The 19,505-nt window shown below is 43.4% G+C and overlaps 1 protein-coding gene across 6 annotated transcripts in view; it reads right to left on the bottom strand.

The window, feature by feature from the left end:
• The window catches only part of Sox6 (SRY-box transcription factor 6), a 557,476-nt gene that overhangs the window by 6,891 nt on the left and 531,080 nt on the right, over window positions 1-19,505 (bottom strand). For all 6 annotated transcript variants that reach the window (XM_057777769.1, XM_057777768.1, XM_057777773.1 and 3 more), the window contains 2 exons: window positions 13,598-13,831; window positions 10,737-10,953 (listed from right to left, as the gene is read on the bottom strand). In XM_057777769.1, coding sequence (XP_057633752.1) covers window positions 10,737-10,953; window positions 13,598-13,831 — 451 coding nt within the window. The remainder of the gene's footprint in view (window positions 1-10,736; window positions 10,954-13,597; window positions 13,832-19,505) is intronic.

Raw genomic sequence — 19,505 nt, 5'->3', positions numbered from 1 at the left:
TGCTCCCGCTACATCCCAGAAGAGGCCAAGTCACACCAGATCACTCACAGATCACACATGGCTTCATACCGTGTCCCCAGCTCATCACAAGCCAGCAGATCTTGTGAAGGTCGTGCTCTCCTGTGCAGGAAGAGCTGCCACTGTGCGCCTCCTTTCACCCTGCCCACAAGAATTAAACTTCCACCAAGCTCAGACACTATCTCTGAGGTGACATTTTCAACTATGTAAAATTTATCAAATGAGTCTCATTGAATATGGGCAGCAGATTATAGCCAACACACACCTCAGGTGTCATTGTTATAGCTCTTGCTGAGCTGTGGTATTCATGTTTGTAAAAATTGGGGTCAAGGTGTTCTGGAAGGCCCTCCTACCTGCTGGAACCAAGGCTTTCAGTCAACTGTCATCTGAGCAAATGACTTTCTCATCAGCCTCTACATCAGCAAGACTTTCTATGCACCCCACTCTCAGGAAACAAATGCATATGTATGAAGCGGCTTTGGTGCCAGCTGGTCAGGGATGCCCCAGGATGGTGTCATTTCCTCGCAGAGGCCTCCACGCTCTTTTTGTAGGGGAAAGGCCAAGACGCCTGGAGATGTGTGCTTACACTGCCTTTAGGGACCTTCAGCCACCACAGGGTGTCCCCTAATTCTTTAACCCTTTACTAATATAACGTATGTTGTGTGCTTATAACACATACCTAGATAGATAGATAGACAGACAGACAGATAGTTATAACTTCATTCAACGAACATAACCACCCCTTGAATATTTACTGCTCCTGAGAAGACATAAGGTGACAACTCAGCAGCACTTATCTGAGCTGGCACTGACCCTGGACTTGACATTTATCCGGTTCCTATGATTCCTATGTTGAATCTGATCTCCTGAAGAAGGCAAGTGACAGGAGAAACTCCTGTATCTGTAGATGCACCTACAAAATCCTGCTCCCTCTCAAATTCTAAAAACCTATACTTCTTGATTCTTAAATTTGGGATACATTTGCACAAATTTAATTTCATGCTAATATTCCCAAGGGATACTGTATTACATTTAAAACTAATTTTGTATAATTATAATAGAATTATTTTTGCCTTAATTTGCAAGTGTAGATAGAACACTCACCTACAATATTGGCCCATTTTACAGATTTCCTAGTGTTACAGCTATTCTAAACTTTTCAGACCAACACAAACTATCAAATGGTATATTTTCTTTAAATACAGAAAACATGTGCTTTTCACAAGAACAGGTGGTTGCTTTTGAAATTAAATTAAAATATCTGTGTTGTGTGTGTGTGTATGTGTGTGTTATTTTTATGTCTTAAATAAATGTAAGTTGAGCCCAAAGTCTGGTTCTTGGTTCTGTAGAGCCCTCTCCTAACCTAACTTTCTTTGCACTCCTGGGATTCTTCCATGGTTCACTGCTATGCTCCTCCCGCCCCCCGCCCCGCCCCGCCTCTGCTCCACCTACCACCTCCCTAAAAGTTGCTTTACTAATGGTCTGGAGATGGGGTCACTCCCTCCCTGCTCTGACAGGCAGGCACCCAGATGAACTTGGGCAGAGAAAATGCAGTTCCCTGCTTTTGCTCCTTACCTTTACAATGAGTTTTGTACTAGTCTCTGGTGTTGTCCTGACAGCAGCATAGGCACCTTCTCCCAGCCCACACCTCTCTCTCCTAGACAGCCCTTGAATACTTTCAACACTCATCAAATACCTGACTTCTCTCTCTAAGATGATGGTCTGACTTTCCATTCCACGTGGCAATGAGACACAGCGAGAAGAGACGTTCTGCAGGCTTCCACCATCACACTGCCTCGCTGGTGTTTCTGAGCCCAACCCTCTGCTTGCACTGTGCATGTTTAGTGAATTCTGAATCTGACACAGAGACTTGTTTGTCCACTGAACCTATTTTCCATGGCCTACTACCTCTCCCCTCTTCTAGCTACGGCTCTACTTACTCTGATGTTCTAAAAAACTCAAGAACGCTGTCTCTCTCCATTTTTTCCTCTCAGTTCTTCCTTAGTCCCATTTCAATTTCTCCTGACACTGTACTGAAACAACTCAGGAGGAGAACACCAATAATCTCCAAAATACTAAATCCAAAATCAGCTTGGTCCAAAATCCAATACTGTGGCATTAAATAGTGTCTGTGTGCTGATAATGCCAAAGTTTATATCTCTAAGCAAGTACCTTCCTCCTAAACTCTCTCTCTCTCTCTCTCTCTCTCTCTCTCTCTCTCTCACACACACACACACACACACACACACATACACTCACACTTGTGTGTGCTTTTATTTGGATGCTAAAGGCTATCTCAGTCTTACAAGTGCAAAACCAAACTTCTAGTCATTCTCTGGATTTCCAGTCTTCAGTGGCCATTATGATCTTGGCTAACAAATACTTCCCATCTTTCCAGTTCCTCAAGCCAATTCTTAATAAGAGTCCTTTCAAGTACTGTAGCTAATCCATTAGCAAACCATGTATAGTCTCCATCAGGAAAATGTCTAGAATCTATCTACTTCTTGGCACCTCTACTCCTACACACCTGGTCAAACCATCATCAATTCAAGCATGATTTATCCTAGGAGCTCAGCCTCTTTCTAACAGGCTGCTCCTCCTCAGACAAGTTTCAACACAGTGACTAGAGTGATCCTGTCAAAGCCCAACATCTTTTTTGCTTTGTTTTTAATTCTTCAAAGCCTTTCCTCTGTGCCCAGAGTCAAATTCAGCTTCACAATGGCCTATAAGGTCTTTCACAGTTTGACTCTCTGTCATCTCTCTGACATCTACAATTCTTCCCACTGATTCCCTCTGCTCTGTTCCCGTCTTCTTGAATGAGCAGGCATAGTTATATCTGGAGACCTGGAGGGCTGTGTCTCCTCTGCCCACTGGCTGCACAGCTTGCTTCCTCACCTGCTTAGTTCTCACTCCCTCAGGAAAATACTGGGGCTACCCTAACCAGTGCACCAGCCTCCAAAACACTCTGCCACTGTCCCTTTCCTGTTTTACTGTTCTCTGAAGATGCTTGTATCTATTTCATACTTATTCATTCATTGTTTGATTGTCTGACTTCTTCCACCACTAGAATGTAACTTCATAAGGACAGGATTCTTCATTAATATAGCTGCAGAGTTTAGGAAACGCCTGACACAGAGAACACGCAGTAAATACATAGAGTTAGAGATTCTCTGATGCTGTTCTGTTGAATACATTGAGTTAGTGGATGAGGGAACAGACCAGTAAATGGGAGGGGGAAAGTGGGAAAATGTAAGTAGTATCTCAGACAAGAAAAGAAATGAGAATAGAAGTCTGAGAAGGAGCCGGATGGTGGTAGCACACACCTTTAATCCCAGCACTAGGGAGGCAGAGGCAAGAAGATCTCTGTGAGTTCAAGGCCAGCCTGGTGTACAACAGCTAGTTTCAGGAAAGGCTCCAAAGCTCCAGAAAAGCCCTGTCTCAAAAAGAAAAGAAAAGAAAAGGAAAGAAAAGAAAAGAAAAAGAAATAATCTGGAAAGGACAACACTAAGATGTAGAAATTTTTAGAGGCTAAATGATTGTCCTCATAAACAGGAGACCAAACCAGAGAATCAGGACTAACCTGCAAATCAGCAGGCAGATTTCCGAGCAGTGAAGAAGAAACAACCTCCTGGTATTGGAGAGGCTTCGCAAAGGAAGCAGCTCCCTTGGGAGGTGGCAAGTCAGCCCTCCAGGAGCCTTAGCAGATTGCAAGCGTGATTGGTGACATGCAGCACAGAAAATCTAACCCTTCTGAGGCTGCCACAGATTCTGTGGGGCTGAAGTCCAATGCTACATGCCACTCAGGCTCTGCTATCTGACTAGTCTAAGCTGAAGCGTCCTGGCTCTCACCGCTCTGCCCAGCCTATCTTAGACTTTTCTATTATTGCACATCTCACACTTCCACCCTACACACCTACCCCTCCTTGATTCGTAGTCAAGAATCTACTTTCTACCAGCAAGAGCTTCTCAAAACTCAAGTGTCTCCCTCCAAGGTGTCTGTGGCTGGTCTGCTCTTACTGCACAGCAAACTTTCTTCCTGGGCTTCTGTTTCTAGATAAGCACTTCATCATTCCTGTAAACACCACCTGTACTGTGGCTGGTGTACAAGCTACTGTCAGCCAACCCAGTGTGGTAGTTTGAATGTAATTGGCCCCCATAATCTCATAGGCAGAGGTACTATTTGGAGGGGTGGCTTTGTTGGAATGGGTATGGCCTTGTTGGAGGAAGTGTGACACTGTGGGGGAGGGCTTTGAGGATTCCTATGCTCAGGATACTGCCACATATCACAATTAACTTCCTGCTGCCTGCAAGATGTATTTCAGTTTTTTCTCCAGTACCACATCTGCCTGCATGCTGTCATGCTCCCCACCATGATGATAAAGTATCAGCAAACCCCCTCAATTAAATGTTTTCCTTAGCCGGGCAGTGGTGGCGCACACCTTTAATCCCAGCACTCGGGAGGCAGAGGCAGGCGGATCTCTGTGAGTTCCAGGCCAGCCTGGTCTAGAAGAGCTAGTTCCAGGACAGGAACCAAAAGCTACGGAGAAACCCTGTCCGAAAAATCCAAAAAAAAAAAAAAAAAAAAAATGTTTTCCTTATAAGAGTTGTTGTGGTCATGATGTCTCTTCACAGCAACAGTAACTCTGAGACAGAGTTGGCACCAGGGACTGGAGTATTGTTGTGATAGGTTGGACCATGTGTTTGTTTAGAGTAATAATGGACTTTGGTACTTAAAAAGCTTTAAGCACTACCAATGGGCCATACTAAGAGGAGCATGGGAGACAGAGGTGGTAAGAGTTATTTGAACTGTCAGGGGCTCATTCAAGAGGTTTCAGAGAAGAATCTTAGTATCATTTTTGTAATGTTTTGGTGAAGAAAGTGGCTGTCTTTTGCCCATGTTCAAAGACTCTGCTAAAGTGAAGAGTTTTGAATTAATTCCATTGGCAGAGGAAATCTCAAAACTCTGTCTTGTGGTTACTAGTGTTCATGCTTATAAAGATTTATAATGAAAAGGAGCAAGCTAAGCAGGGCAAATTACAAAATGTAAATTTTTAGGATCCCATGTGGCTAAATTTCCCATTTGTGAAAAGGAACTAGAGAAAAACTTAGAGCTGGGTGTGGTGGGACACACCTTTAATCTCAGCACTAGGAAGGCAGAGGCTGGCAGATCTCTTAGTCTGAGGAGAGCTTGGTCAGCAGAGCAAGTTTCAGCACAGCCACGGCAGTGAAAGACAGAAAGCTGGTGAAGACATCACTGAACAAAGGGACCATGTTCCAGTCACAGGAAGTAGCAGAACTTGGCAGCTTCAGCCATGTGGTTCTGGGATTAGAGTTAAGGGCAGAAGAAAGAAGTTATAGGATAAAGGCTGCTGAGGCCAGGCATGTGTCAGGGGTGTCCCTAATGGAGGCTTAGTAAAGAAGCAATTGCATGAAGCTGTAAAGTTGAAGCCTGGACTGTGATGGAGACCCCCAAGATGTTAGAGGTGCCAGAGTCATGGGACACCTGCCAAGGAGAATTGCTAACAGGGAGTGGAACCAGCGCAAAAGAAAGAAGAGTGTTGCAGTCAACAAACCTGAATGTAATTGAAGATCTGAAGAACATTTCAACATCAGACATGGAGATGCAGAGTTTGGAGTTTGCTCAGCTGGCTATCGGTCTTGCTTTGGTCCAGTATTTTCTCACTATGCTCCCTTCCCTGAGTTTTGGAATGGTAATGTATATCTTGTGCCATCATTTGTTGGAAGTGTGTGATCTGTTTTTTGATTTTGATTTTACAATTAGGAGATTGCATGAGTCTCAGGAAAGACTTTGGACTTTGAAGCAAATTTGAGACTGTTATTGACTATGTGGCTTCTGAAATTTTGCATTATAATGTTGTTACAAGTTTATGGAAGCCAGGGAATGGAATGTGGTAGCTTGGATGTAATTGGTCCTCATAATCTCATAGGGAGTGGCACTACTAGGAGGTGTGGCCTTGTTGGAGGAAGTGTGTTATTGTAGGGGCAGGTTTCGACGTTTCCTATACTAGGGATACTGTCCAGTGTCACAGATGACTTCCTGTTGTTTACAAAATGTAGGACTCTCAGCTACTCCAGCCCTACATCTGCCTGTATGCCGCCTTTTTTCCTGCCATGATGATAATGGACTGAACTTCTGAAACTGTAAGCAAGCCCCCTCAATGAAATGTTTTCCTTATAATAGTTGCCATGGTCATGGTGTTTCTTCAAAGCAATAGTAACCCTAACTAAGACACACAGTCATGCATGTATCTGGCTTCTTTAGCCATGCACTGCTCTGAAAACTCTTGTCTCTAGGAACAATGCCTGTGCTTTGATGATTTAGTACAGAACTGGGCATCTTGCTGGTTTCTAACAGGCTCTTAGCAATTGACTGATTAATCAATAAACAAACTGAAAAAAAATCAGCAAGCATCATCAATCAGATTCCTGATTGTCTATCAGGAATCACTTTCCTAGAAAGCACTTTTCCTTCCTTTACAGATCAATTTCAAAGTCGAAATTCAAACACTGCAGATTTCACAGACAGGAGTAGCTGGCAGGCCTTGGGCTCTACAAATAATAAATGTGTGCATCAAAATAGAAGCTGAAGATGTCTTGGAAGTATTTGCATGCAGTGACAGGAACAGAGTTGGCCAAGAACAGAGTAGTACCTGGGTAGAAATCAGCACTGAGACATGGTTTTTAAATCACAAGAATAGTTCTGGAATAGTCTAGCTTTGCCAAATATAAAAGGATTAGATGTTTATACTGGCAAAGCCCTATGACTGCTTACCCTTAGACCCTGTCAAAGTCTGTAAGTGGAGGCAACAGGGCTCGGCTCATGAGAATGTGAGCGGAGCATGACTCTGTGGCTGATGCTGTAGGAAGGGGTGGGAATATGAGCAATCTTCTTGCATTATCTGCTGGTAGTTCTAAGCTGGTTCCTTACCAAACAGTGCAGAAAACAATGTCTTACAGGCGTCACTTGACTCCTTTAGATTTAAGATCAAAATGGTAGATTCCCAGATCGCTTAGGGCACAATTATCTAGGAAAACAATACTTCTAATATAGTATGAAATAAATATCTGACACATAGATTTTTCTGAAATAACATGTCTGCATCCTACACAGTGTTTTGGCATTTTCCATTTGCCAAGCCCTTCCATCTTCCAAGGGACTCTGTTATTGGTGCCATAGTCATCCTTACTCTACATCTAGAAAACTGGCAGGCAAAAAGCTTAAGGGCAAGTGGGGGCTTCTGAGGAACAAAGATCCATACATGCTAGTATAATGATGAAAACACAGTCCAGCATCGGAGCCGGCATCGGAGCCGGCACAGGTTAACTGGAGTCAAAGCCTTCACTACTATCCTACATGGGCTCTAATTGTGAGGTTCATACAACATTAAGGCAAACCTGCATTATACCCATATCAGCCTGACTTACATCTCAACAATGCACCTGACTATGTGCCTTGGACAAGTGATTTCGTGTCTACCAACACACTGCCTGTCAGTCCTCAAGTAGTGATGGTGTCTATTTAATACATTTGATATATTTTCAATAACCTATATTCTTCACTCAGCAAAGCACATTGCATACTACGAGTACTCAATACTTTTCCAGCACTGCTGCTTACAATGTTATCCCATTTGGATACGTTGCAGTATCTGTGTAATTTCCTACTAGTTCAGGGGTAAATCACTAAACATGTTCCAAACAAAAGGCAGTTTTAGCAATGATTCCTGAGAAAAAATATAACATTGATGCCACATAGGCCTCAGTGACCATCAATTCTGTAGTCATAGAATGATCACAAAATCCTGATACTTAATCTGCCATTTGAAGGAGTTAAGTCCCATGTAAGAGGAAACTAACTCTTTTATATATTATTGACCGAACTTCTTTGTAACAGCTAATCTTTCTGACTCAGCAGTTACAGTTGTGCAGTCACTGAAATGCACAGAAATGTCAAGTAATGTGTGTGCTATGACTGGCTTGAAAAGGATGCATTGCTTTTCAAAATCAGCTATAAAAACGCAGAGGTCAACAGTAATATTTGAGTTTTTGTTTGTTTTGCTTTCTGTTTCTCTGGTTGTAACCTTAGAGCTAATGAAGATCACTTTCCAAAGCTGATCCTATCTATCAGATTTAATGGTTTTTTTTTTTTTTACCATTTTTTAATTTACCAATCTATCAGATTTAACTATTTAAAAGAAAACACAAATCTGTAATAAACAGGGATAACACCTAGCTTTGTGTAGCAGATATCCCTGGAACTGGAAAGAGGGAAGCACCCACAACCAGGATGGATGCTCTGGCCATTGCCTGTCCTCTTACAGCACTGCTCACTCCAGAGACTGAAGTTACCCGCCTCCAGTACGTCTTCCTGCCCTGTCAGGAGCAACTCAGCCCCTGCAGCTCACCTCAGAACACCCCGCAGTCATGTACTGCACTGATTTCAGGGTCCACAAGCACTTCGCAAACTGCATGGCTATGCTCATGTCTGCTCCAGAAGAGCTTATGAAGCACCTTGTGAGGAAATATGGTAAGGAGGGCTTCTTTGCTGTTGGGAAGACAGAGGTGAAGACCTGGAGTTGAGCTTTCATGTCTCTTCACCTTTGGGAACCATGGGGACTCTCTTCCTGGATCTTATTTAAAGGATTATGGATTGCGTGACTTGGGTATAGAAAACACTTAGTGCAGTGTGGCCACCCAATACACTGTAGATGTCACTAAGTCATCTGAGGGTCAGGGGGTTACCGATATATTATGTCTCAAAGAAATCACCAGTCTGCACCAGTATTTACTAGTATTTGGATACAGACCCATTTTAATGTATTCTGTAGCAAAACTAACTAAGTTAAATACCATTGCTACAACTCGTCTGTTCAAATAAGTGTCAGGAGACAAACAGTACTTCTGATAACCTTTCAGACTGTGGTCAACGGGACCCACCAAGTATCACTCAACACACAGGGGCATAAGAAGGCCAGGAATCACAAAAGCTCTCAAATTTAAACTTTTCAAAAGATAAATACAGTCTCAGGGATGCAGTACCAGGTTAAACACACAAGATGTTTATCATGCAGTCTTAAATCCATATTGTGTTAAAATGACTAGCCTACTAAAAGGGCGCTGTGAACCTGTATTTTTCACAAACCGTCTCATTACCATGTGAATGGTCCAATTACATTGCATTGTACATTTTGTGTTAAAAGCATTATTTCAAAAGGCACAAACACTCATAGCACAGAGGTATTTGATAAGCCCATTTCTGTAACATCTTCATTTATTAACATGTTAGAATCTTCAATTAATAAGGCGGGACAATTCCCTTTATCCCTGAAAAGGTCTGTTTGCCGGAGTCTAGAGAAACTCACTGGTGAACTAGGGTGCTAGATAGTTTTGCTGGGGCAGTGGATACATAGTAAGTCAAACTGCAGATTCTGGCTTTGTAGCTACTGTCCTGAGTATTGTCCTCTGGAAGTTCTGCCTTCTTGAATAGTCTCAATGATGATACAGGACGCCTGCTGTCGTCCGTCCCAATTCACATGGGAGGAAATGGAAACTGGGTAAAGGTAAGGGCCCTACCCAAGTAGGTGGCAGGGTCAGCAGTTACTGCCCAGTCATCAAACCTCAGTGCCCCAGTTCTTCCCAATACCCCGGCACAGCACACATAGAAGACTTTCAGTGACTTCCAAATTGTGCTCTGTTCATTATTTGAATTTATTTCACCCTTTTAAACATGTGCTTCTAAGACCAGCATGTTCCATTGGGGTTTCCCTTGGAGCATCCTTAAACATAAAGAGCATCTCACTTCCCCTGGAAGATCTCCCTCTTTGCTCCTTTAAGTAGAACTCTCTTACTTGGCCAGGGAACAGCTTCCCTTTCTCCTTCACATGTCCAGATAATGTGGCTTTCTTTCTGCTTCCTCGGCTCCTCTCTCTCATCTCTCTCCTAGAATTCTCCCTCTGCCTGCAGCCACAGCCTCTGTCTCCAGAGTGCCTCCCCCACACCCATAGGCTGCTAAGGTCTGTGTGCTGGAATCTCCAGGCATCTGCCCACTTATCCTGACTACTGTGGTCAGGAGGGGCCGCTTTTGAATGCAGACAGCCCGTCAGCCAAGTCGAAATTTATACCAGAAATCTATTACCTAATTTTTAAACAAAATGACATGAAATCAGACTTGAAGATATCAAAAACATGCCCAGTTTCTGATTTAAGCAAGAAAATCCACATTGTTACTGCTTCCACCACAGAATAATTTACTGCAACAGGAGTTCTGGATACGATGCCAAAAATGAGGTCTTCTAACCAATGTCAAGGCCAATTATCTTGTGGTAGATCCCACAACAAAAGCAGACCATTGTGACTACAGTCAGAAGCACCACCAGAGAAGCCGGGAAGCTGTGGGGAGTTCTAAGAGGCAGTTTTTACTTTTTCTCTCTGTGTGTCTATCTAAATAAACTACCAAGAACTCCGTGTGTGGGCACTGGCTACATCGGGTGAGCATGGAAGACATGCGATCAGCAGGTTTGTGCAGAGTGGGGGCGGGAGTCAAGCTGTAGGCTCGTGACGGGGCAGAGCCCCGTAGCCAGGACCTCCACAGGTCACAGTCCTCCCTTTACTAACCTTTTCCCAAACACACAGGCCAGGAGCATCCTATGGCTCTTTCCTGGGAAGGGGAGGGTGGGTCTCCACTGAGGACTACGTACCCAACAGTGAAGAACTGTCTCATCTCCTGCCTCCGGGAGCGCATCAGTTGCTTGTACTCTCCAATCCGGAGCTTCTTGCCATCCACGATGCACGTGCGTTTCGGCCGGGGTTTGTACTTGTAATTTGGGTACTTCTCTAGGTGAATCTTGCTTAGCCGGGCCTGTTCTTCATAGTAAGGTTGCTTCTCCTGGTTGGACATGGATTTCCAGCGAGATCCTAAACATGAAATTAGCCTTAAATATATAAGCGGTCATGGCGATGGCGACATGCTCCAGATCTAAATGACTGGTCATTTCTCCCATTACTTCACTGCCTTTGCTCAGGAGCTCCTGTTACTACTACCCATGGCTGAGCCTCCCAACTTGTTCTTTAAACTACAGAGCCAAAAATACAAGAGCAAAATCTACCATGTATTTATTGTATTTCTTCTCTCACTATTTTATGACTGGTGATATTATGTTTTTCGTGTACATACATGGGCGTTCAGGTGTGTCGGAGGACATCTTTGGGAAATTAGTTCTCTCCTTCCACTTTTCTATTGACTCTGAGGATTGAACTTAGGTCACCTCACCGGGCTGATGAGCCAGCCCTATTGTGCAACTGTAAAATGGCTTTGCTGCCATAGCCAAGACCTTCCCTGATTAGCTGTCTTTCAGCTTCCACCTCTCTCTCCTCTGCCCTCTTCTTTCTCTCCCCAAGGGTTAACAGCACAAACCTTCAAGGCATGCTTCTGAGATTGACAGAATTCTTCTTAGAAACTTGAATCTGTCCCACACTCCAAGCCTCTTTAGGCACATGTTAGCATTCTTACATATATAGAGACCTCCCCTGTGCACTGTCACCTCTAGGGTGACACACCTCTACTTAAAAGGTTGTAGCTATAGAAGGGGAAGTGCAGTTGAAGTCATATGCACCATTCTCAAATTCTATAAATGATCACTCAAAGATGAACTAATAAAAGCACAGAGTTTTTAAAGTATGGTTTATACAGGAAGAAGGAAAAGTATTCCCTTCTCTAATATTGTTTACAAAGAATTATCTAAACACTTGATGGAGAAGGGATGTGTTTTTTCACATGTATTGAATTGCATTTTTGTGTCTGGTGGATAAAGTGGTCACAGCTGTGCAGACTGGATGTTAGCAGTTCTTCAGTGGCGATTCTTCACATGTAAACAAATGGCGAAGTTGTACAAACAGTCTCAGTAGCCAGCAATACCCCGGTTTGCTCTCACAGTATCCCTGTCCTTTCCTGATGGTTGCATGAAACTGTGCAGACCCAATGGCTGTGCCAATCAGCTTGTTATGCTGGCTGCCAGCAACGTAGGGCCCCAGGTTAGGATTCCTGGCACCCTTGAAATGTGAAATCTTCGTGCATAACAGTTTACATTTTAATGAATATACTTTTCATGTTCTTCATAATGTTTTCACAGGAGGCATATCAATAATAGAGATTCTTCAAGGCTGCCAAGATGGAAACAGAGGGCGTCTGTGCCCATCTGAAAGCTTACAAATGCTGCTACCGAAAAGGCAAGAAACAAACATGGAGTTATCAGCAGCTGCGAGGCTGGAGTAACACTGATTTCTTTTATGTCTTTGAATTTAATATATATATATATATATATATATATATATATATATATATATACACACACACACATATATATGTATATATATATTCTACTCATTAGGAACATTTTAGCTTGTATTTAAATTAAAAAGAATATCACTCCTCTGCCTGTCTCTGAAACCCTAAAATTGAAGTTTCTCTAAATGGAAGTGATATTTAGCACTTGTATTAGAATTCAAAAGTAGCAAACAAAAAGGAAAAAGCGCGTGTTTCCATGTTCTACTTCTATTTGGTCCAAAGTATGTTTTAAATTTTCTTAGAGGCTCTTGCCTCGAAATGTCTCAGAATCAAGTTAAATCATTTATTTTGTGTCAAAACGCGTGTATTTGTGTATGCCCAGATCACTGGTATTTACTCAGGTTAAATATTTATTGCTCTTGAACAAAACATTTAAAGAATTAAAGCCACAGTTTAAGCCTGGTGCTTTCCAGCATCTTACGCAGCTCCTTCGGGCTCTGTTCTACAGTGGCGGCTTAAACTGAACAGGGCTGTCTGTGTTTCTTCTCTCTAAAGAGGAAACATGTTGACTGTAATGCTGCATGTTGAATAAAATATGTTCAATATGTTGAGCACAACAGCTCCAAACTGTGTAATCTATGCTAGCAGGCTTACCCTGATGGTCTAAGGCTTGAGTTTAAGCTGGGAACGTGCAGGACAGTGCTGGCGAAGCAGGGCTCTGCCCTGAGGTTGCAGCTCAGCACATGGCAATAATCTGAACTAGGCATCCAGTGTCAGATTAAATCTAGCTTTAGTTTACAAGCCTTCGAGTTAGCATTAGAGACAGTGTTCTGTCCCCTGAATTTCACACCAATTGGGAGGCACCACTCGTACTTGGCAAATTCTGCCAGTGACCATGTGAACCTGGGAGAACTCACCAAGTAGAACCACTACCTGTAAGGTCTGTCTGTCCTTGTGAGTCCTATGACCTCACTCAATAGCTGCTAAATTTACAAGGTGAGCACACCACTCTAAGAAGTTCAGCTCTAAATTAAAGTGCTTAGCCAGGCTTACCCTAGTGATAATTCTGTCTGAGAAGAAAGTTTGCAGGCCTTGTCTTAGGAGACGCAACAAACCCTTCACCTAAACTGTGGTGTGGTGGCTCTCTAAGGCTGCCGTGGGCACTTGCCTTAATTTCATTTGCCCTGGCAAACGGTTTCTCTTAGGAGGTCACTTCTGCCCCTGTTTCCTACCCTTGCACCCACCCCACACCCCCTTGTAGGCCGTAGCACTTGCCTAAGATTTTGCTAATGTTGGAGTTATGCATGTCAGGGAAAGCCTGAAGAATTTTCCTCCTTTCGTCCTTCGCCCAAACCATGAATGCATTCATTGGTCGCTTGATGTGAGGCTCGCTGCTGGCACGGCCGCGGGCATCCCTGTAGACGCGTGCTTCAGCCACAGTGGCGCCTCCTGTTGGCCAACAATAATACTGCTGTAGTTTAGCTGCAGAGCCATTCATTGCTTTGCTTCCTGTGATGTTAGGGTAGGAAGAACAGATGAGGAAAGCATTATTATGAGGCCATTTCACACTTTTCTGCCTGGCTCCACTGCTGTCCCCAGCCCCGCCCGTCTTCTGCTCTAAGAGGTCTTTCAGAAGCAGACAGTTTTAAACGATGTTTCCACAAGCCCTGCTGACACAGTGCCAGAGACAGGAGGCTGAGCTGATCTTGCATGTTGTTCTCTACATCACACACTCCATCGGTTGTAGGTGGTAAGGAAATACGATTGGTGGGCTCCCCTGATATAAAGCTTTCCTTCAAAAGCAAACTCTTACCAATCATTTCTAAAAATCTGCGACTTCAAACTATGTGTGTCCCCAAATGTGCCCCTGAAGCCTTCTACTCCTCCAAGCTAGACGCACTATCTTTCAAGTCATATTCAATTGTTGCTGCTTCAGGAATGAATTAATTCAATCAAATGCACTCATTGAGCAATCCTTATGAGGGAAGCTTTATGCACTGTGGATAGGAAGGTGGATAAAGCCTTCGAGAGGCTCACAGTCAGGAAGGCAGACAGTTATGACTGGCTATGTGGAAAATAGGGCAAGACTGGAATTAGCAGGGCACCTCCCATGTCCTGGGAGGCACGACATCAGCTGAGCCTGGAAGGATGAACTGGAATCAGCAGGTAAGTGAGGGAGGGGATCAAAGGCAACCAGGAAGGGTATTCAGGTTACAAGAGCAGCCATGATGGTGAGGATCTCCATTCAGGATGCACTGGCCCCTCTGGCTGCCAGGCTCACGCCCTGAAGTAATTATTGCTTATGTGACTGTCTCCTTCTGACAGTTCCACTCCATCCCTGGAACAAGAAATCCCTAAAGTCAGAAATTCTCTTATTTTCATACTTGTATATTGGTAATTCCCAAACAACATAGTAAAGTCTCCAATTCATATGCAAAAATAGTAGACTATTAAATACCTGATATGCTTCTGTTGATAAAAAGGATTTCTTTATTGTTTACGAAACCTTGACACTTTCTGAAGACCTAACTTATTAGCACACCGGAGAGACAACTCCACCAGGATAGGGTGGGGGCGGAGGCTTGACTTGCAGCTGTAGTCCTGGAATCTGGTGACATATCTGGCACACAAAATTCTAATTCCTAATGTGTGTTAAATGAATGAGTGAATGAGGCTCTGGCTTCTTCATACACCCCACAAGTGTGACACACTGATGTGTGCTTTGCCTTGTCTTAATTACTGCTGTCTCTATGTAGATTGAGAACTTCTATGGTGAACTGTGGAGTAGGTACAGTTGATAGCTTCAGTCAGTGTTCCTACTATACAAACTAAAAATCCTGTACCCCCTTCCCAAATTCAGTATGAATTAAAACCAACACCTCCATTTTCTAGAACAATCCATTCAGTGTAAGCACTGAGATTTTACAGGAGCAACACGCCCCATCAATCTCTGGTCCTTCTGTCCTATTTCCAGATACCTTGCTTAAGGAGCAATTTGTTTGTGTCAAAGCCAGTAATAAATTAGGACATTAAGGGGTGCTACTATTTGGAAAATATGGTCATTGTTTACTACAGACAAAAGATAGGATAAAAGAATGGAATTTGGCTAATATTGTGGATTTTTCCCTCAAAATGAAGAAGGGCAGTGAGGCCACTTTCTGAAGATCATGAAAAAAATAACACACATTTTATAAAGAGCCCTTTCTCAAGCACACTAGACAGAATGATGCGTTACTCAGAAAGGCTTAGGTCCCAGGATGCATAACTAATATGCTACCTTTTTGCCACCATACCCACAGTACATTAATTTCATTTAAAATGCACTGACCATACAGGATAAATTGATTTCACTTTCCGTGGGGTTGACAGCCATGTTTATTGTGCAGTGAAATGCAGTGTAGCTTCCAGCTGACAATATCCATCATCATGGGGCGATATGCTGACTGCTGGGCCAGATGAAGGCATGCATTACTCTGGACGCAGAACACTCATTCAGATACGACAGTGTCTTCTCCTGAGGATCACTGTGGTGATTTACGACACCCTTGGTGCCATTACTTTACAACTGACATGGATGCAGCAATTTATATACTGGCATGTGTACACATAAAAGGAGACAGGTTTGTGGAGAATGTCAGATGTGAAAGCAGTTCAGTATTATTCTAAGTTAACTGTTATGCCACAGGTGATTAACACTCAGGACCTAATTTTACTGCTGGATTTTCTCTCTACTAGAAAAACCCAAGAGTCAGCTTCTCACTTCTTCCTTTGCAATGGTATTTCATGGTGAATGAGATTGTTTTACCCTCCCATAGATTGGCAGAAATCATGGTGGGACTTTAGAACTTAGTCCAGAGACCATATATCCCATACCACACTACTGATACTGATATTAATTCTTCTAGATTTGTGCCCACTTCTCTCTCTCCTGTTTTTCTTCTTCTTCCCAGCCCCACTTCTCTTTTTCCCCTCTCCTAAGGCTGCTACACTGCCTTAGCTTATTCTTCTTTTAGGAGCTCAGTGGTATTCTGCATCTTGTAAGCCACATAGAACAGTTTCTCCCTCCACCAAAGTCTTTTGCCTTTCCCAGCATGCACCACTTTTACCATGAGTCCCAGAGAAGAACTTTAGAGCTCTAAGAATAAATCCATACTGAAAAAATCTGAGCCCAGTGCATACTCCTATAAAACGCAAACTAAGAAGAAGACGGGCAGTACTTGAAGATGTTGATCTGTGTCACCCTCCCTGCCCCTTCTTTTCTCTCTTTTTCTTGTCACCTCTTTTCTCTTCCAGAAGGAATGAACTGTAAAATGAAGGCTTATCTTAAACTAGGAGTTCTGTTAGGAAGAACCAAGATTTTGGAAGAAGAGACTTATCCTAGGAGAGCAAAGCTTAAAATCATGAACTGGACCTGACATCTGACCAGCTGTTACTGCACTGTGAGTTTTAATATTGTACAGATCTGCTGTGCCCAGGCCCCGCTGCAAACCCCAGCTAGACATAGGTGTTCACCTGGCTTCCTTCTTCATCCTCCACTTCCTTCTCCTCTTCGTGTTCATATCCTTTCTCTCCTGACTTCCAAATCTCCTAAGGTAGCCCACAAACATAGATGATGTTTGAGATGTCACTCTCCTTAACTACTGCTAATACCCTAGAAAGAAGATGTCCTTTCCCAGACCTTACAATGCCCTGATTTGTGTTCAGGTTCGTAGAGGAAACAGTAGTAAACTACAGATACTTCGCAGAAACGTGCTGAGGGCATCTTGGACTGTCATGTTTTTGCAGTGACTGCACCTCACACAGCTTCTATGAAGCTGTCTAGAGCTCCCTATGCAGAAAGATGCTTTCCAGCAGAGACTTCCTGGGCCAGCCCTTTTGATAGGAAACGTCTCTTGTGTCACTTTCTTTTTTACTGAAAGACGACAACTCTTCTATCACTTGAGTTTTAGATCGAGATTTGGAAAAAATGGGGAGAGAATTTCACAAAGATGTGAGAAGTGGGCGAAGTCTTAGAAAGTGTACTAAATTTCTGTAAAACCTTCCTTAGAATGAAAGAGGATTGGGGACTGTTGTAGCCCTAGAAATAGACACATGCACTCTACATGCATGTATAAATTCAGAGATTAAAATGAAAATTACATTTTAAAAGTCCCTTTTTAAAGATAGAAAATGTTTTACAGAACACTATACATTATTTTCAAAAGATATCCTATCAATCTATATATTAGAAACCCCAAATTGACCTGTTTTAAGTAACTTCTAAATTATATATATCAAGTATGCAGTGGCCTATTCATTTTTTGAAGATATCATTAAGTACATAAAGAAAAGTGATCCCTGATAGGGATCACTCAGTGTTGCATGAGGGACTTCTACCAGTGGAGAAAAGATTTGTGAAGTCAAGAGGCTCCCACCGAAAGTGGCTGGAAGGAGTGTAGACTCTCAGCGATGTATCCCATCCCAGGACCACAGCTTCCCTGCTGACTTTGAGTCTTTACTGGGCCAGCATCAGCAGGCGGAAGGACAGCAACTGAAGGCCAAGACAGCAGCACCTCCCAGGAGGCTGAAGATCCTGTCTGCTGGAACCTCCTGCTCTGTACAGTATCCCTGAACCAGGGGGCCTGTGTTGGTTAACTCAGCCTTCATCTCCAGAGAAGGCTGTGCAAGTACAAAATTTCAGGTAAACAAAGGAATCTGCAGGGAGAGGATGGAAGCTGCCAAGACAAAGATTTCCTTAGGAAGCTGTGAAGTGAGTGATTTAGAGAGGACAGAAAGCTGAGTTTTTCCAGGTGGGTTGTTAACAAGGCCCAGTTCACCATCACAGCCTGTGGCAATGGTCCTGAACTAACCTTACAAAGGGGCCTTCCTGGGTAAATCCCAGCGGCTGTCTGGGGGAGTGAGTGTTCAGTGTGGGGTTTGTATATACAAAGTTTTCTCTAGAAAGACATTCTGGATATTTCTATACTGTGCTTGGTAATCACCCACACACAAATTCAGTAAATTCTCACAACAAATTCTTAGTGTACGGGAAGCACCAGGATAGGCCTTCCCAGAGCTAACTAGCACAGGCACTAGTTTGGATAGGGAAAGGACACCCGGTTAAAAGCTAGACACCAGTGCTAACAAAAGTGATCTCAGAACACTGTGAAAGGGCATCGTTGGGGTGCACGGAGCTCATCATGACAGACCTGAGAGATAAAGCACAGCTTGAACCCTTCAAGAAGGGCAGGATTCGGTGAGCATGGTGTCAAAGTGCCCCAGGGAATCAGTATGAATAAAGACAGACTTACAGCTGGAGCACAGAAAGACGCTGGCATTGGCTGGGGTTTCTGGAGAAGTGAGGGACACACTAAGAGATGAAACTAGAAAAATAGGCCGGGCGGTGGTGGCGCACGTCTTTAATCCCAGCACTTGGGAGGCAGAGGCAGGCGGATCTCTGGGAGTTCGAGGCCAGCCTGGTCTACAAGAGCTAGTTCCAGGACAGGCACCAAAGCTACAGAGAAACCCTGTCTCGAAAAACCAAAAAAAAAAAAAAGAAACTAGAAAAATAAACAACGCTGGATTGCTAAGCACCTTGAATACCAACCTCAGAAGCCTCTAAGGTATTTAAGCTGAGGAGAGCAAATGTATTCTAGAGGAGATCAAAGCAGAAGCTAAATGAGCGAATCCCACCAAACTGTCTCGGTGATTAACTGAGAGCACATGAGGAAGGGAAGAAGGACGGTGCCTCAACACTTTCTGAAAGCTTTTAGAACTTACGTTTTGTCAGACCGAATGAAAAAGACTGGCGAGAAGCAAATCTACCCTGGCATCTAGTAGTAGCAGATAGCTTTCATCTGACCAAACCTGAAGGAGATAAACACTTGAAACTCGGCAGCAATCTAAAGACACCAGAGGGCTACCAAAACCCAGAAGAAACTGTGGAGGACTTTATCCCAGAAGGAAGGGAATCTCATGTAATGAAATCCTGCTTTTGCAGATTTTCCGCATGGAGATACTTCCCAGTGTGCATGCACAGAATGGTTAGATGCAGACAGAAAGCCTGCCAGTGCTGTTGATGGTGTAAGAACAGGGGTGGCTTCTGGTTCTAAATCCCGAATTCCACAGGTAAAGGTAAAGGGGGAGATCTCTCAGGTTTTAACATATGAATGGTAAAGAGATTAACTGTGGGACAATAGCACAG

Source organism: Chionomys nivalis, chromosome 8, assembly GCF_950005125.1.
Source record: "Chionomys nivalis chromosome 8, mChiNiv1.1, whole genome shotgun sequence".
Taxonomy (NCBI): domain Eukaryota; kingdom Metazoa; phylum Chordata; class Mammalia; order Rodentia; family Cricetidae; genus Chionomys; species Chionomys nivalis.
This window is presented reverse-complemented; position numbering and strand designations above follow the sequence as displayed.